The 15,224-nt window shown below is 40.9% G+C and overlaps 1 protein-coding gene and 1 long non-coding RNA gene across 4 annotated transcripts in view; one reads left to right on the forward strand and one right to left on the reverse strand.

Moving 5' to 3' along the window:
- EPB41L4B (erythrocyte membrane protein band 4.1 like 4B) overlaps positions 1-15,224 on the forward strand; it is a 1,243,532-nt gene that overhangs the window by 241,123 nt on the left and 987,185 nt on the right. For all 3 annotated transcript variants that reach the window (XM_077269579.1, XM_077269578.1, XM_077269580.1), the window contains 4 exons: positions 1,601-1,688; positions 4,207-4,295; positions 14,038-14,107; positions 14,212-14,381. In XM_077269579.1, the coding sequence (XP_077125694.1) occupies positions 1,601-1,688; positions 4,207-4,295; positions 14,038-14,107; positions 14,212-14,381 (417 nt within the window). The remainder of the gene's footprint in view (positions 1-1,600; positions 1,689-4,206; positions 4,296-14,037; positions 14,108-14,211; positions 14,382-15,224) is intronic.
- LOC143782277 (uncharacterized) overlaps positions 1-15,224 on the reverse strand; it is a 38,342-nt gene that overhangs the window by 22,627 nt on the left and 491 nt on the right. The window lies entirely within an intron of this gene.

Below are 15,224 nucleotides of genomic sequence, written 5' to 3' on the forward strand. Positions count from 1 at the left end.
ATAATTGCCCCCAAATTAATATTGGTAGGAGGTAGCCCAGAGGGTAAATTTAAGTATTTGCTCCCTTTCCAATTTCTTCTATTTTTGCTCGTTTGTCACAATTAACTATTACAGATCAAACTATTTTATTACTGGTTCAGATTATTTCCCTGATCTGCGCTGCTCCTCCATCCTGAGTCTTGTATTCCCTTCCTGGTCTTGGAACCTAACAGTGTCCCTTGAATGCTGCGGCAAACCTGTGGCCAATAATCTGCTGCAGTCTTTCCAATTCCTTTGAACCTAGTTCTCCTAAATCTTGTGGCTTTTTTCTTGTTTTGTTTTTCTTTTAATTCTTGCTCTTCTGTTCTTGAAATATGGACCAAACCTTAGTCAGTGGACGTTAAAACTTTCACACTCCTTATTTACGAACTGCACCAATATTTACATCCACAACCATTCTCCCCTTCCAATGGGTAGTGGGGTAATAATTGTTGGATTTAAGTCACCTTTGTATTGTCTGTTGACATCAAGCCCACGGATTAGTAATGAAGAGGCATCTACAAGACACCTATTCATTACTAATCCTATAGTTTGTATGCTAAATGAAGACACAGCAAGTATAAAGTCTCTTATTTCAAATAAAAACAAAACACACATTTCCATGTTTATTTAAAAATAAAAAACACAGCTGTACTCACCTAATGCCCATTCCATTGAAGCCAACGTCCCCTGTAATAAAACAAAAATAAAAACAATATCGCTTACCTGTCCGATATTCTGTTCCATGCCATAATCCATGTCTGGGGATTCATAGTTTTTCAACCTGGATGGTGCCAAGATGCGACCATCCAGGCTGAGATCCAATGATGAATGAGCTGCTGCGAGCGCAGCGTCAGTGAGCAGCAGTGACGACTTTGAGGTTACCACGGGTCACTGAGGCTGCTTTCCCAGGCCGGCTGAACTGTGGTGACCTCAGCACCATGAGAAAAAGCCACTGAGTTCACCGCAGTTCAGCTCAGCAAGTTGACCGCAGATCTTGAATACCTTAAAAAAAAAAAAAAAAAAAAAAAAAACGCGCAGAGACCTGTCTATTCTTGATAACCTGCCTTGCTTGAGGGTTGCAGCCCGCAGCTGTGAGTTTTGCCTGGCTGGTTCTCAAAAATATAGGGGAAGCTATGCTATTTTTTTATTTATTTACAGCACAGTTGGAGGCTAATGAATATTCCCATTAGCCGCCACCTGCTCTCGCTGTTATTAGCCGCAGTAGGTGTAGGCTAATGGGAGTAATAGTCCCATCAGCCTCCACCTGCTTTCGCTTTTATCAGTTGAATATAACTCTCAACATGTGAGCGGTCTTCAGCACCCGACACTAGGGAACAGCACAAACTTGAATGGGTCTACGTGTGAAACCTCCTCCTGTGTGTGTGAAAATTGTCACCACACGTCCTGGACACACTGACTTCTGAAAGAGCCCTAACATAGTACAAATATAGTATTGATTTTATTACAACTAACCATAATATTTTGTGATTTTTTTTTTAAACCCAAAGAGACAAGTCCTTGAAAGGGAATGGACCTTTTATATACAATTTTTAAAAGATTTTCATTTTCTTTTACTTAGGGGGAAAACACCAGCACAGGCGGAGCTCTGTTATCTGAATAAAGCCAAGTGGCTGGACATGTATGGTGTGGATATGCATGTAGTAAAGGTAAATGTTACATCATTTATTTTTTTCTTTCTTTCCTTTTTAGTTTTTCTTTTTTATAGAAGAAATACTTGATACCATGTATATTGTTTTAGCCCCTCAAGAGCGCACCATTTTTTTTTATTTATTTTTTTTCAGTTGTACACTGGAAATGTTTTGGGGTACATAGGATATTTTAAGTTTTTATGTATCTGCACAACCCGTTAGTGACTAGACCTTAATGACCATTCGATTTTTTTGCAGTTTTTGCTTCTCCTGTTTTCAGCAGCCATTTCATTTTTATTTTATTGACCTGTCTGTATGAGGCTTTGTTTTATGTAGAATAAATTAGAATATTTTTAGCGCTGTTTTGGTGTACATATAAATTTGTGTAATTTTATGTGTGGTATTTTTTTCCAGTATAAACTTATATAAAAAAAAGCATTTTTTTGTTGTAGTGTTTTTTTTATAGTTTTATTCATGTTCCCAGTTTATTATGGTAATATGCACACTAGTGATGAGCGAATATACTCGTTACTCGAGATTTCTCGAGCATGCTCGGGGGTCCTCCGAGTATTTTTTTAGTGCTCGGTGTTTTAGTTTTTCTTGCCGCAGCTGAATGTTTTACATCTGTTAGCTGGCTTGATTACATGTGGGGATTCCCTAGCAGCAAGGCAACCCCCTATGTGTTTAGTGCTACTGTGCAGCTGGAGTGATATGCCTTCCTTTAAGAATTGTATTTTTCACAGTTCTTTACACTCCTATTCGCATTTCAGAACCTCCTCCCCCTTCCCAGCTGGTATCTCTAAAGTACCCATACACATTTGATGGATGTTTTCTAAGGGTACTGTCTCACAGTGGCACTTTTGTCGCTACGACGGTACGATCCGTGACGTTCCAGCGATATCCATACGATATCGCTGTGTCTGACACGCAGCAGCGATCAGGGACCCTGCTGAGAATCGTACGTCGTAGCAGATCGTTTGGAACTTTCTTTCGTCGCTGGATCTCCCGCTGTCATCATTGGATCGGTGTGTGTGACACCGATCCAACGATGCGTTCGCTTGTAACCAGGGTAAACATCGGGTTACTAAGCGCAGGGCGCGCTTAGTAACCCGATGTTTACCCTGGTTACCATCGTAAAAGTAAAAAACAAACAAACAGTACATACTCACTTTCCGGTGTCCGTCAGGTCCCTTGCCGTCTGCTTCCCGCTCTGACTGTCTCCCGGCCGGAAAGTGAGAGCAGATCACAGCGGTGACGTCACCGCTGTGATCTGCTTTCACTTTACGGCGGCACTCAGAGCGGGAAGCAGACTGCAAGGGACCTGACGGACACCGGAATGTGAGTATGTACTGTTTTGTTTTTTTTTTACTTTTACGATGGTAACCAGGGTAAACATCGGGTTACTAAGCGCGGCCCTGCGCTTAGTAACCCGAGGTTTACCCTGGTTACCCGGGACCTCGGTATCGTTGGTCGCTGGAGAGCGGTCTGTGTGACAGCTCCCCAGCGACCACACAACGACTTTCCAACGATCACGGCCAGGTCGTATCGCTGGTCGTGATCGTTGGAAAGTTGCAGAGTGTGACAGTACCCTAATAAGTTTGCCAAATTCCACAGACCAGATGACCATCCAGCTGTTTAGTGGCAGATGTCAAAGTAAAAAAAAAAAAAGTGTAAATCTAGTTTTGTTTTTCTTCACTTTAAAAAGATGTCGGTACAGCCTTGAAACCCATTGTGAATAAAAAGCCTTTTCCTCTTCATCTTTTCTGAAGAATTGCTACACTCCAGCAGCGTAGCTTACCCCCCCCCAAGCATGCATGGTTGGGTTCGGAGAAAAACTTGTTACTTGAATGAAATCTTGCCAAGTTATATAGTCATTCACACTTGCATATAAAACGGATGAGTGCAATCCTATATAAAATTGGATTGCACTCGGACCAATTTATTCAATGAGGCCATACAGATCTGCATATTTTTTCTCCTCTGTATTTAGCATTAGAAAAAATTTGAAACATGCTGCGCTTTCACTCTGAAATCAGGCAGTGCGAAAATAAAAATCGCATGCTGTACTGACCATCAGAGTGGCATCAGATTTTTATGGATACATTATAATTCTTTAGGGAAGGAAGCTGTAGCTGCCAAGTAAGAAAACAAATCGTATACGGACAGCACACGGGCAACAACTGTGAAAAAATCGTCTCGCTCTCCTGCATGAGAATGGGACCGATTTTTTTTTTTTTTTTTTTTAAGTTTTATTTTTTAATATATACATTAGTGAGAAACCGCCCATATACTGTGAAAATAGAGAGGGGAATGCAAAGAGAGCTGAAATGGCTAGGAGCAATGTGCTGTCAGATCTATATCAGGAGCAACAGGAACATTGAAATGCCACTCTGCAACAATAATATTGAAGAAAATTGAGTGCAGCAAGTGTGAAGAAAGTTGCCTGTTTTTGCATTTTAGAAACAAATAAAGAATGCGGACACCTTTGCATAGCGTTTTCATTCTCAAACATGCTAATTCTGTTTTTATTTTCTAGGGTAAAGATGGCTGTGATTATGCGCTTGGTTTAACACCAACCGGAATATTAATATTTGAAGGTTCAAACAAGATAGGCTTATTCTTTTGGTAATCGTCACCCCTTTACTTATCTTTCATAGTTTTAAAGATTAACAGTTGTTTTAATTTTGTTTTTACATATAACATAAATTAGTAATGTACGGAAAAATAAGAAACTTATAATATCTTACATATATTTGTTTCCTTTTCTGAACTGAACTTTCATTCTTAATATTTTTAATTCACGGGTAAAAAATGTCTTCAGTGAATATTGATTTACCCACTACTGAGATTTGACGGTTAGTGCTCATAAAGCTGGGGAGTAGCTAGAGGCATACACAGACATCCTGCTGCAAATGATTTTGAAACGACCGTCACACTTAAAGGGAACTTGTCACCTGCTTGATAATAGCGTTACTTATTACCCTTCCCGGCATCTGTGCTTAGCCCAACACTGCCGGGAGAAGATTAACTTAATTCCTCCCGCAACGTTCGGGTTTCAGTCACAAGAATACAGCGCCAAGCCTGTAACCGAGCCCACCTCCATGACTGACAGCCGGCCCCAAATGCAGAGCCAGTGTCAATCAGGGCCGGGGGCGCGGTTGCAGCCTCCGTTCTGTATACTCAGAGCTGTGACTGAAACCGGAATGCTCCTGAGGGTAATAAAGTCCATTTTCTCCCCACAGAGTTCAGCTCAGTGTGGGCACCAGATCGGTTATAACGCTATTAACTTGCAGATTAATAACATATCTGCAGATTAATAGCATTTTTTTGATCCAAAACTCATTCACTGAATCTATGACTGAGCATAGTGAAGATGATGTCAGTCATTTTGAGTAAGCCCAATTACAGCACCTAAGGCCAGCATTAGTCAGAGAAAATAATTCCCACCACATTGGCATATCTCGAGCAGCAGAGAAGCAAGTGTTTTTGCTTCTCCTAGCTCCAGAGTTTTCTCACACCAGACACAGGGATAGGGTTCTAAATTATATTGGTGGCGTATGCTACTGAATAGGTTCCCTTTAACATTATTTCATTAGAGAGAAAGGAAAATTCAGAACCACAGAAAGAAAAATACAGAATTTGTCTAGTTGAGACATAGCCTTTTGTTTAATTAATTGCCAACAGCTGTTTTCTGTATGGCGTACTTTAGACCAAACCTGGGCAAACTGCGACCCACGGGCCCCAACTGGCTCTCTAGCTGTTCCAGTTCAGCTTGCAAACAGAGACTGCCGAAGGGCTGAAAACAGTGACCCAATATTCACCCTCACCATCCTCGGGATGCAGATAGCGGTAAATATAATGGTGGAGTGGTGGCTAGTGGGTTCTTCTTTCACCATTCTGCATGAGAGAACAAACGTGATCATGTCTCCTGTGCAGAAATTCAGTGCACATCAAAGTCTGGAGCAGAGCGCTGGAGGAACAAAAGCAAGATGAGTATGTGTTTGGTTTTTTTGTGTGGAATCTATATGTGTATGGGGATCTATGTGAGGGCTTCTACTGTATGTAATAGAGCTATGTGGAGGTTCATGTTGTATATGGGGAGCTATGTGAGGGCTCATCCTGATACTGTACATACAACCTGGAATGTCACTTTTTGTTTTAGGGTTTCCATAATTTCATGTAAGGAACATGCCTACAATAGTGAACATTTTGGCTTTGTTTTACTGTAACAACTGAAAGTTTCAGTGTGTGCATGACTACAGTTGTGCTCAAAAATTAACATACCCTGGCAGAATTTTTGCTTTCTTGGCTTTTTTAGAGAATCTTAATATATACTTACCTTGTAATGTCTTCACTTACTGTTCCGTCCAGATGTGTCCGGATCCTAGAATTCCAAGCGGCAGAAGTTCATTGACCTCCATATTGGGACACCCAAGTGATGAGTGTCTCAATATGGTAACTGATGGTAGTACCAGCCTTTTGTGCAGTACCACCAGCGGAACACCGTCGTGCACCACACACACACGCACAAACTGTATACGCCGTACGCACCACACACACTGTATACGTCATATGCAGCCTCTTGCGCGGTACTGTTGTGAACTCCGTTTTCAGGCTCCCTCTTGTGGTCACAGATGGTATTGTGTGACTTTGGTTTTTTGGCTCCCCCTGGTGGTTTGGTTTATTATCCTGCCGGTCTGGCTGGATCAGCTGCCTCGTTATTCACCAGGGAGGTTCCTATTTAGCTCTGCTTCACTTCCACTTGTTGCCGGCTGTCAATGTATTCAGTGCTATTCTGATTACTCCTGATTATCTCGTTTTCTGCCTCTTCAGGATAAGCTAAGTTCTGTTTGAATATTTTTTGCTCATCTGCCTGCAATATGATTTCTGTGTATGATGAGTCTAGTCCAGCTTGCTAATATGTGATTTCTTGTTGCTGGTAAGCTCTGGGGTACGGAGTTGCTTCCCCCGCACCGTTAGTTGGTGCGGAGGCTCGAGCAATCTCTGCGTGGATATTTGGAATAGGGTTTTTTATTGACCGCACAGTTCCCTTCCTATTTTCTGCTATCTAGTATTAGCGGGCCTCATTTGCTAAATCTAATTTCATCTCTGCGTTTGTGCTTTCCCCTTCACTCACCGTTAATATTTGTGGGGGGCTATTCTATATCTTTGGGGTCATTCCACTGAGGCAAGAGAGGACTTTCTTTCCCTCCAGGAATAGTCAGTTTCTCAGGCCGTGAAGAGACGCCTAGGATTTTCAGGTAACGTTCCTCGGCTGCCTATAGTTTGCGGATAGGATCAGGTTGCGGTCAATCTAGTTACCATTTCCCCAGAGCTAGTCGTCTCTTCAGTTACTTAGCTAGTCCAACCTGCGATCCTTGCCACTAGGATCATAACACGGTACCACCAGCGGAACACCGTCACGAAGACACTGCCGCCGGGATCGGCCGAATGATTCTCTGACCGCTACCATCTTTGTACAGGAGGAGCACATGCGCAGTTTTAGGCTGGCGTCACACTAGGCTTAAGACAATACGGTCCGTTTTTTACTGCCGTAATACGGCCGTAATACGCAGAAATGTTCCCAAAATAGTGATCCGTATGTCATCCGTAGGCAGGGTGTGGCATCGTATTTTGCGCATGGCATCCTCCGTATGTAATCCGTATGGCATCCGTACTGCGAGATTTTCTTGCAGGCTTGCAAAACCGACATCTAATGGATTTATGGGCTCAAATGTTTGGTAAACCATATATACAGTGGGTGTGTATGTATGTGTATATATATATATATATATATATATATATATATATATATATATATATATATATATATATATATATATATATATATATATTTACTTCAGCGCGATATAGCAGAATAGCCGGTAATTCAATTGCCGGCTTTTCATTTCTCCTTCACAAACCCGACATATGAGACATGTTTTACATACAGTAAACCATCTCATATCCCTTTTTTTTTGCATATTCCACACTACTAATGTTAGTAGTGTGTATGTTCAAAATTTGGGCGCTGTAGCTTGAAAAATAAAGGGTTAAATCGCGGAAAAAAATGGCGTGGGCTCCCGCGCAATTTTCTCCGCCAGAGTGGTAAAGCCAGTGACTGAGAGCAGATATTAATAGCTCCATGGTAGAGAGGGACCATGGTTATTGGCCCCCCCTGGCTAAAAACATCTGCCCCCAGCCACCCCAGAAAAGGCACATCTGGAAGATGCGCCTATTCTGGCACTTGGCCTCTCTTCCCACTCCCGTGTAGCGGTGGGATATGGGGTAATAAAGGGTTAATGTCACCTTGCTATTGTAAGGTGACATTAAGCCAGATTAATAATGGAGACACGTCAATTCTGACACCTATCCATTATTAATAAAAAAGTACGAAATGGTTAAGAAAACACACACACAGTACTACAAAGTACTTTAATAAAATATTACAATACCCTGTGTCTTTATTTGATTAGACTCTTAATCCACCTGAAGACCCTCATTCTGTAAAAAAGGAAAAATAAAAAAATCAACAATATCTCATACCTTCTGTCGCTCAGGTCAAGTCCCACGAAGTAAATCCATCTGAAGGGGTTAAATCATTTTACACCCAGGAGCTTTGCTAATACAATTGTGCTCCTGTGTGTAAAACCCCGGGGAATTAATGAAATGCAGGGGATTGTCCTGTAGTTACCTTGAGTTGCGGTGAGGCGCCCTCTGCTGGATGTCCTCATATGAACTCGAGTGTGGGAACTTTTCCCCGGCTCCAGTTCATGAGGATATCCAGCAGAGGGCGCATCACCGCAACTCAGGGTAACTACAGGTCATCCTGCTTTCCATTCATTTCCCGGGATTTTACAGGCAGGGGTGGCTGCATTAACAGGCTTCTGCTTGTAAAATTAGTTAACCCTTTCAGATGGATTTACAACGTGGGACAGAACGACGGAAGGTATGGAATATTGTTTTTTTTTTTTTTTTAAACTTGGTTTCAGGTGACAAGGGTCTTCAGGTGGATTAAGAGTCTAATAAAATATTACAACACCCTGTGTCTTTATTTCATTAAAGGACTTTGTAATCATGTGTGTGTGTTTTCTTAACCATTTCGTACTATTGTATTAATAATGGATAGGTGTCAGAATTGACGCCTATCTATTATTAATCTGGCTGAATGTCACCTTACAAGCAAGGTGACATTAACCCTTCATTACCCCATATCCCACCGCTACACGGGAGTGGGAAGAGAGTGGCCAAGTGCCAGAATAGGCGCATCTTCCAGATGTGCCTTTTCTGGGGTGGCTGGGGGCAGATGTTTTAAGCCAGGGGGGGCAATAACCATGGACCCTCTCTAGGCTATTAATATCTGCCCTCAGTCACTGGCTTTACCACTCTGGCGGAGAAAATTGCGCGGGAGCCCACGCCAATTTTTTCCGCGATTTAACCCTTTATTTTTCAAGCTACAGCGCCCAAATTCTGCACATACACACTACTAACATTACTAGTGTGGAATATGCAAAAAAAAAGGGATATCAGATGGTTTACTGTATGTAAACCATGTCTCATATCATGCGGGTTTGTGAAGAAGAAATGAAAAGCCGGCAATTGAATTACCGGCTTTTCGATAGAACACCGGTGCGCATTTCTCACAAGTCACACTGCTGGTCCGTGTGGAATCCGTATTTTTATCGCCCCCATAGACTTTCATTGGCGTATTTTTTGCGCAATACGCTGACAAATTCAGCATGCTGCGATTTTCTACGGCCGTACAATACCGTATATTACGGATGCGTAATATACGGCTGATAGGAGCTACCCCATAGAGATTCATTGGGCCGTGTGTAATGCGTATTTTACGGACGTATTTTCTGCGCTCATACGTCCGTAAAACTCGCTAGTGTGACGCTGGCCTTACTGTGACTGCTTCTATCTGTCTGCACAAAGATGGCGGCAGTCTGATTTACTGCGCCTGCGTGGAATTCAGCTGATCCCGGCGGCAGATGCACAACGTGTCTACAGGCAGAGGAAGATGGTCACATTAAAGAGGTTTTCCCACAAACAAAAGTATTTTACCTCACAAAATGTATCCTCTGCGATCTCCTGCTGTAATGTCAGTATTTTCTTTGCTTCCTCCCCTGCCCAGGAGCTGTGATATATTCTGTACATGGTCAGACACAGACAATTTTTAAAATGAACTTTCGCTCATGGGAAAACCCCTTTAAAAAGCAAATATTAACGCCAACATGGCTCATATGACAATGAAAGGAAAGCAGCAAAGGCACAATGTCGCACATGAGGTACACAGGTCAAAGAAGAGAGCAGAGATGGGAGAAGTCATCACATGGGGAAAGAGAGAGTGGATAGGTGGGTGAGCACATGGGGAAGAGATTCTCAATGCTGCAAAGCCTGCCCCCATCGTGACATTACCGCCCTCCGGATGCGATAGCATCGGGCCTCCATCTAGTATGAATGATAACACCAAAACTTTTTCTCCACTCATAATTAGTGGTTGGGAGAAGCCATTTATTGTCAAACTACTGTGTTTTCTCTTTTTAACTCATAATGACAACACAAAATATCCAAATGACCCTGATCAAAGGTTCACATACCCTGGTAATTTTGGCCTGATAACATGCACAGAAGTTGACACAAATGGGTTTGAATGGCTACTAAAGGTAACACCCTCACCTGTCTGCTTGTAATCAATGTGTGTGTGCATAAAAGCGGAGTGAGTTTCTGGGATCCAGACAGATTCTTGCATCTTTCATACAGCCACTGACATTTGTGAGTCATGGGGAAAGCAAAAGAATTGTCAACGGATCTACGGGAAAAGGTAATTGAACTGTATAATACAAGAAAGGGAAAAAAAAGATATCCAATGAATTGCTAATGCCAGTCATCAGCGTAAACACTTGGAAAATCAGGGGCTCTGTAAAAACAAATCCATGGTCAGGTTGACCGACAAAAATGTCGTACACAACTCTCAGGAAAATTGTTCGTGATCCAAAGACAAACCCAAAAATAACATCAGCTGAAATACTAGACTCTCTGAAAACTAGCAATGTGGCTGTTTCAAGATGCACAATAAGGAGGCACTTGAAGAAAAATGTGCTGTATGGTCGAGTTGCCAGAAGAAAGCCATTAGTGAGCAAATGCCACAAGGCATCTTGCCTACAATACGCAAAACAGCACAGAGACCAGCCTCAAAACTTCTGGAACAAGGTAATTTGGAGTGATGAGACTAAAATTGAACTTTTTGTCCACAACCATAAACGTTACATTTGGAGAGGTCAACAAGGCCTACAATGAAAGGAACACCATTCCTACTGTAAAGCACGGAGGTGGATTGCTGATGTTTTGGGTGTGTGAGCTACAAAGGCACAGGAAACTTGGTCAAAATTGAAGGAAAGATGAATGCAGCACATTATCAGCAAAAACTGGAGGCAAATTTGCATTAATCAGCCCGGATGCTGCGCATGCGACGTACGTGGATGTTCTAACATGACAACGATCCAAAACACAAGGCCGAATCAACCTGTTCTTGGCTACAGCAGAACAGTGAAGGTTCTGGAGTGGCCATCTCAGTCTCCTGACCTCAGTATCATTGAGCCACACTGGGGGAAGCTCAAGCACGCAGTTCATGCTAGAGAGCCCAGGAATTTACAGGAACTGGAGGCTTTTTGCCAAGAAGAGTGGGCAGCTTTATCATCTGAGAAAATAAAGAACCTCATCCACAACTACCACATGGGTTTTCCGTATGGGTTTTCCATCATTTAGCTCATTATGTCATGGTATTTTGTGCTAATATGACACTGTTTTCATTATATTGTACTAGCTGTACTACCCGGCTTCGCCCGGGTTAATGACTGCTGTTAGCAAAATAGAATGTGTTAACAAAAATTTATTCTGCACGCAAAAACCACAAAACAAATAGATAGAAATGTAATTATTAAAAGGCAAAAACTAAGCTAATAGAAGCATTTCACAACATATATTAGCTTTGTTATACTGAGAATGTCTTTGTTGCCTATATTAACCAATCGGAGCTCAGATTAATTAACTGTAGCAAAATAGAAGCTGAGCTGTGATTGGTTGCTATTGGCAGCCTGATAAATCCCCAGCCAACAGGAAGCCCACCCCCTGGCAGTATATATTAGCTCACACATACACATAATAGACTGGTCATGTGACTGGCAGCTGCCGGATTCCTATATGGTACATTTGTTGCTCTTGTAGTTTGTCTGCTTATTAATCAGATTTTTATTTTTGAAGGATAATACCAGACTTGTGTGTGTTTTAGGGCGAGTTTCGTGTGTCAAGTTGTGTGTGTTGAGTTGCGTGTGGCGACATGCGTGTAGCAACTTTTTGTGTGTCGAGTTGCATGTGACAGGTTAGTGTAGCAAGTTGTGTGCAGCAAGTTTTGCGCATGGCGAGTTTTGCGCGTGGCGAGTTTTATGTGTGGTGCCTTTTGAGTATGTGCAAGTTTTGTGTGAGGCAACTTTTGCATGTGTTGCAACTTTTGTGCATGTGGCAATTTTTCTGCGTGTGCAAGTTTTGTGTGTGGCGAGTTTTCCATGAGGTGAGTTTTGCACGTGTGGCGAGTTTTGCATGTGGAGAGTTTTGCGCGTGGCGAGTTTTGAGTGACGACTTTTGTGTTTCGACTTTTATGTGGCGAGGTTGGTGTATGTGTGGTGAAATGTGTGCTGAGGGTGATATGTGTTCGAGCACGTGGTAGAGTGTGACGCATTTTGTGTGTGTGTTCATATCCCCGTGGTGGTGTGGTGATTATCCCATGTCGGGGCCCCACCTTAGCAACTGTACAGTATATACTCTTTGGCGCCATCGCTCTCATTCTTTAAGTCCCCCTTGTTCACATCTGGCAGCTGTTAATTTGCCTCCAACACTTTTCCTTTCATTTTTTCCCCATTATGTAGATAGGGGCAAAATTGTTTGGTGAATTGGAACGCGCGGGGTTAAAATTTTGCCTCACAACATAGCCTATGACGCTCTCGGGGTCCAGACGTGTGACTGTGCAAAATTTTGTGGCTGTAGCTGCGACGGTTCAGATGCCAATCCCGGACATACACACACACACACACATACATACATACATACATACATACACACATACACACATTCAGCTTTATATATTAGATGAATTAATTAAGGGCTTCTTATTATGTAACTCACTATGTCATGATATTCTGTATCAATATGACACTATGTCCTCATTGTATGGTATGACTTTCTATTTTATTTAACACACACTAACTACATCTAGCAATGTATTACTTAAGAGTTAAGACTTTTTACTCAGGTATAACCTCTTTCTCCTGTATTTGTATTCCCGTTTTTTTTTCTATATATTTACTTATACAATTGTTGTCTTATTTTTTTTAAATCTATTGTTATAAAGATGTTTTTAGCCTAGAGAGACTAATCTCTCTTAGTGTTGGCTTTAGCTGTACTTTTTTGGCCTAATTATTTTGGATTGAGGATATTGGTGTAGCTAATTTACATATTAAAAATGTGGATTTCTCATTAATTGGGAAACGGATTGCATCTATCAAGGTATCATTTTATTCAGCTTTCTATGCCCACATAGACGGTTTAGGAGGCTTGATACTACTGACTGATCTTGGAGTAGTTGCTACAGAGCTGAAAAACATTTTTATTGTTTATTTCTCCTCTTCGTTGCACAGATTTAGCTAGTAAAGTTTAGGTTATAATTGATAAGCCTAACTGGTTGTTACCAGAGATTCGTGTCTTGGGGGCATGTACTTTTCCTTTTCAATTGAATGGGACAGTTGTAGATTTCGGAAACAAAATCAGCCATGTCAATGTGTGCATTCACCCCTAGAGTTTTCTGTTGCTGCATGTGCGAATAGTAATTATTTTCTAGCGCTCAGGAGGTGCCAGTAATTCTTATGTAGCTTTTCAGCCAGTGCTGTGACAAATAGGTCACCTAGCTTTTAGGCTTCCTGCCCACAGCCAAGCCATGGACATAGAATCTTGATGCTGGAACTGTAGTCGTAGGCTAGTAAAGCCCTTGGAAGAGGAAAAATAATATGGCAATTTCTGTTTCTATAGCACCAACATATTCCACATTGTTTTACAATTCTGAGGTAGCTTTACAAAAAATATATGGCATGACCGTTACACAGTGATGGGTGAAGGCCCTGTTCGCAAGCTTACAATACGTCATAAATGCAGAAAACAGTTGCTTCTGTTGGATTGTGTGAAACAGAAAAAATGCTACATATCATGAGAGAAACACTTGGTAGATACAAAACCTAATCCTTCAGACTTCATTGCGTTGCTGTTTTTGAATAATGTTACTTTCTGTTTTATAAGTTTTTCTTTGTTTTATTAGGCCTAAAATCACCAAAATGGACTTTAAGAAAAGCAAGTTAACCCTTATTGTAGTAGAGGATGATGAGCAGGTAGGTATAATATAAGTTTGTGTATGAAGTAAAGACAAGCTATCTGAAGAATGACTTGTAATATCACACCTTTTTTTTTTTTTTTTTTTTTTTTTAAATTGTAGGGTAGAGAACAAGAACATACATTTGTTTTCCGCCTGGATAACTCTAAAGCCTGTAAACATTTGTGGAAATGTGCAGTGGAGCATCACGCATTTTTTAGGCTCCGAAGTCCAGCAAATACTAAACCAGCTCGATCTGACTTTATTAGATTGGGGTCAAGATTCCGATTCAGGTGAATGTATGATTTGTAAAAATAAAAATAGCATTTGTAGCTGTAAATCTGCAATTAAACTGGTTGAAAGAAAGCGTAATTGCTGAATAAAGATTTTCGTTTTGTGTGTATAATGCACATTGGTTTCCTAGTCTAAGGACACTTTACAATAGACTAAAAATTAATTTGCCACTTTAAACTATATTTTTAAAATAAGTTGGGTTTTTTTTCAACATAAAATTTCATTTTCAGTTTTTGTGTTGTGTTAAGTTCTGACAAGGAGTTTTTGGTCAGTTTTTGATGTTTGACGCTCGATATTTTTATTATGCAAAAAACATAGCATCATACAATTTCAGCAAACTATCTAGGATTTATAGAAATTTCATGTCCACCGTGCTTTTTCTGTTTTGTTGTACGGTGTAAACTGACCTGCGGTGCATATTTGAAATCTGCAACATGTCAATTTCACTTGCGGGTTTGCTGAGTTTTATGTGCGGATTGTCCATATAGAATTGTATTAGATGCAGAAAATCCACAAGTAGGAAATGTATGTAAGCCATGCATAACTGTATCACTAAAGTTTTGTTAAAGGCCAATACCAGAAAGCATAAAAAACAAAGCTGCTTTAAACCATGACATATCAAAGATTCCAAACTCAATATAAACACATGCAAAAAAAAAACCTCAAAAGTACCACTAACCAAACTTCCAAATTGAACTGAAAGATTTTGAGATTCTTCAAAAAATGTGCAACCATAAAAATGCCACTAAATACTCATCATGGGAATGCAGTTTTAATCGAATAAAAAAAGGCTTTTTTTTTTCAAATAGTAAAAGTAAAATTAAATTAATTAACTAGAAAAT

Source organism: Ranitomeya variabilis, chromosome 6 (assembly GCF_051348905.1).
Source record: "Ranitomeya variabilis isolate aRanVar5 chromosome 6, aRanVar5.hap1, whole genome shotgun sequence".
Taxonomy (NCBI): Eukaryota; Metazoa; Chordata; class Amphibia; order Anura; family Dendrobatidae; genus Ranitomeya; species Ranitomeya variabilis.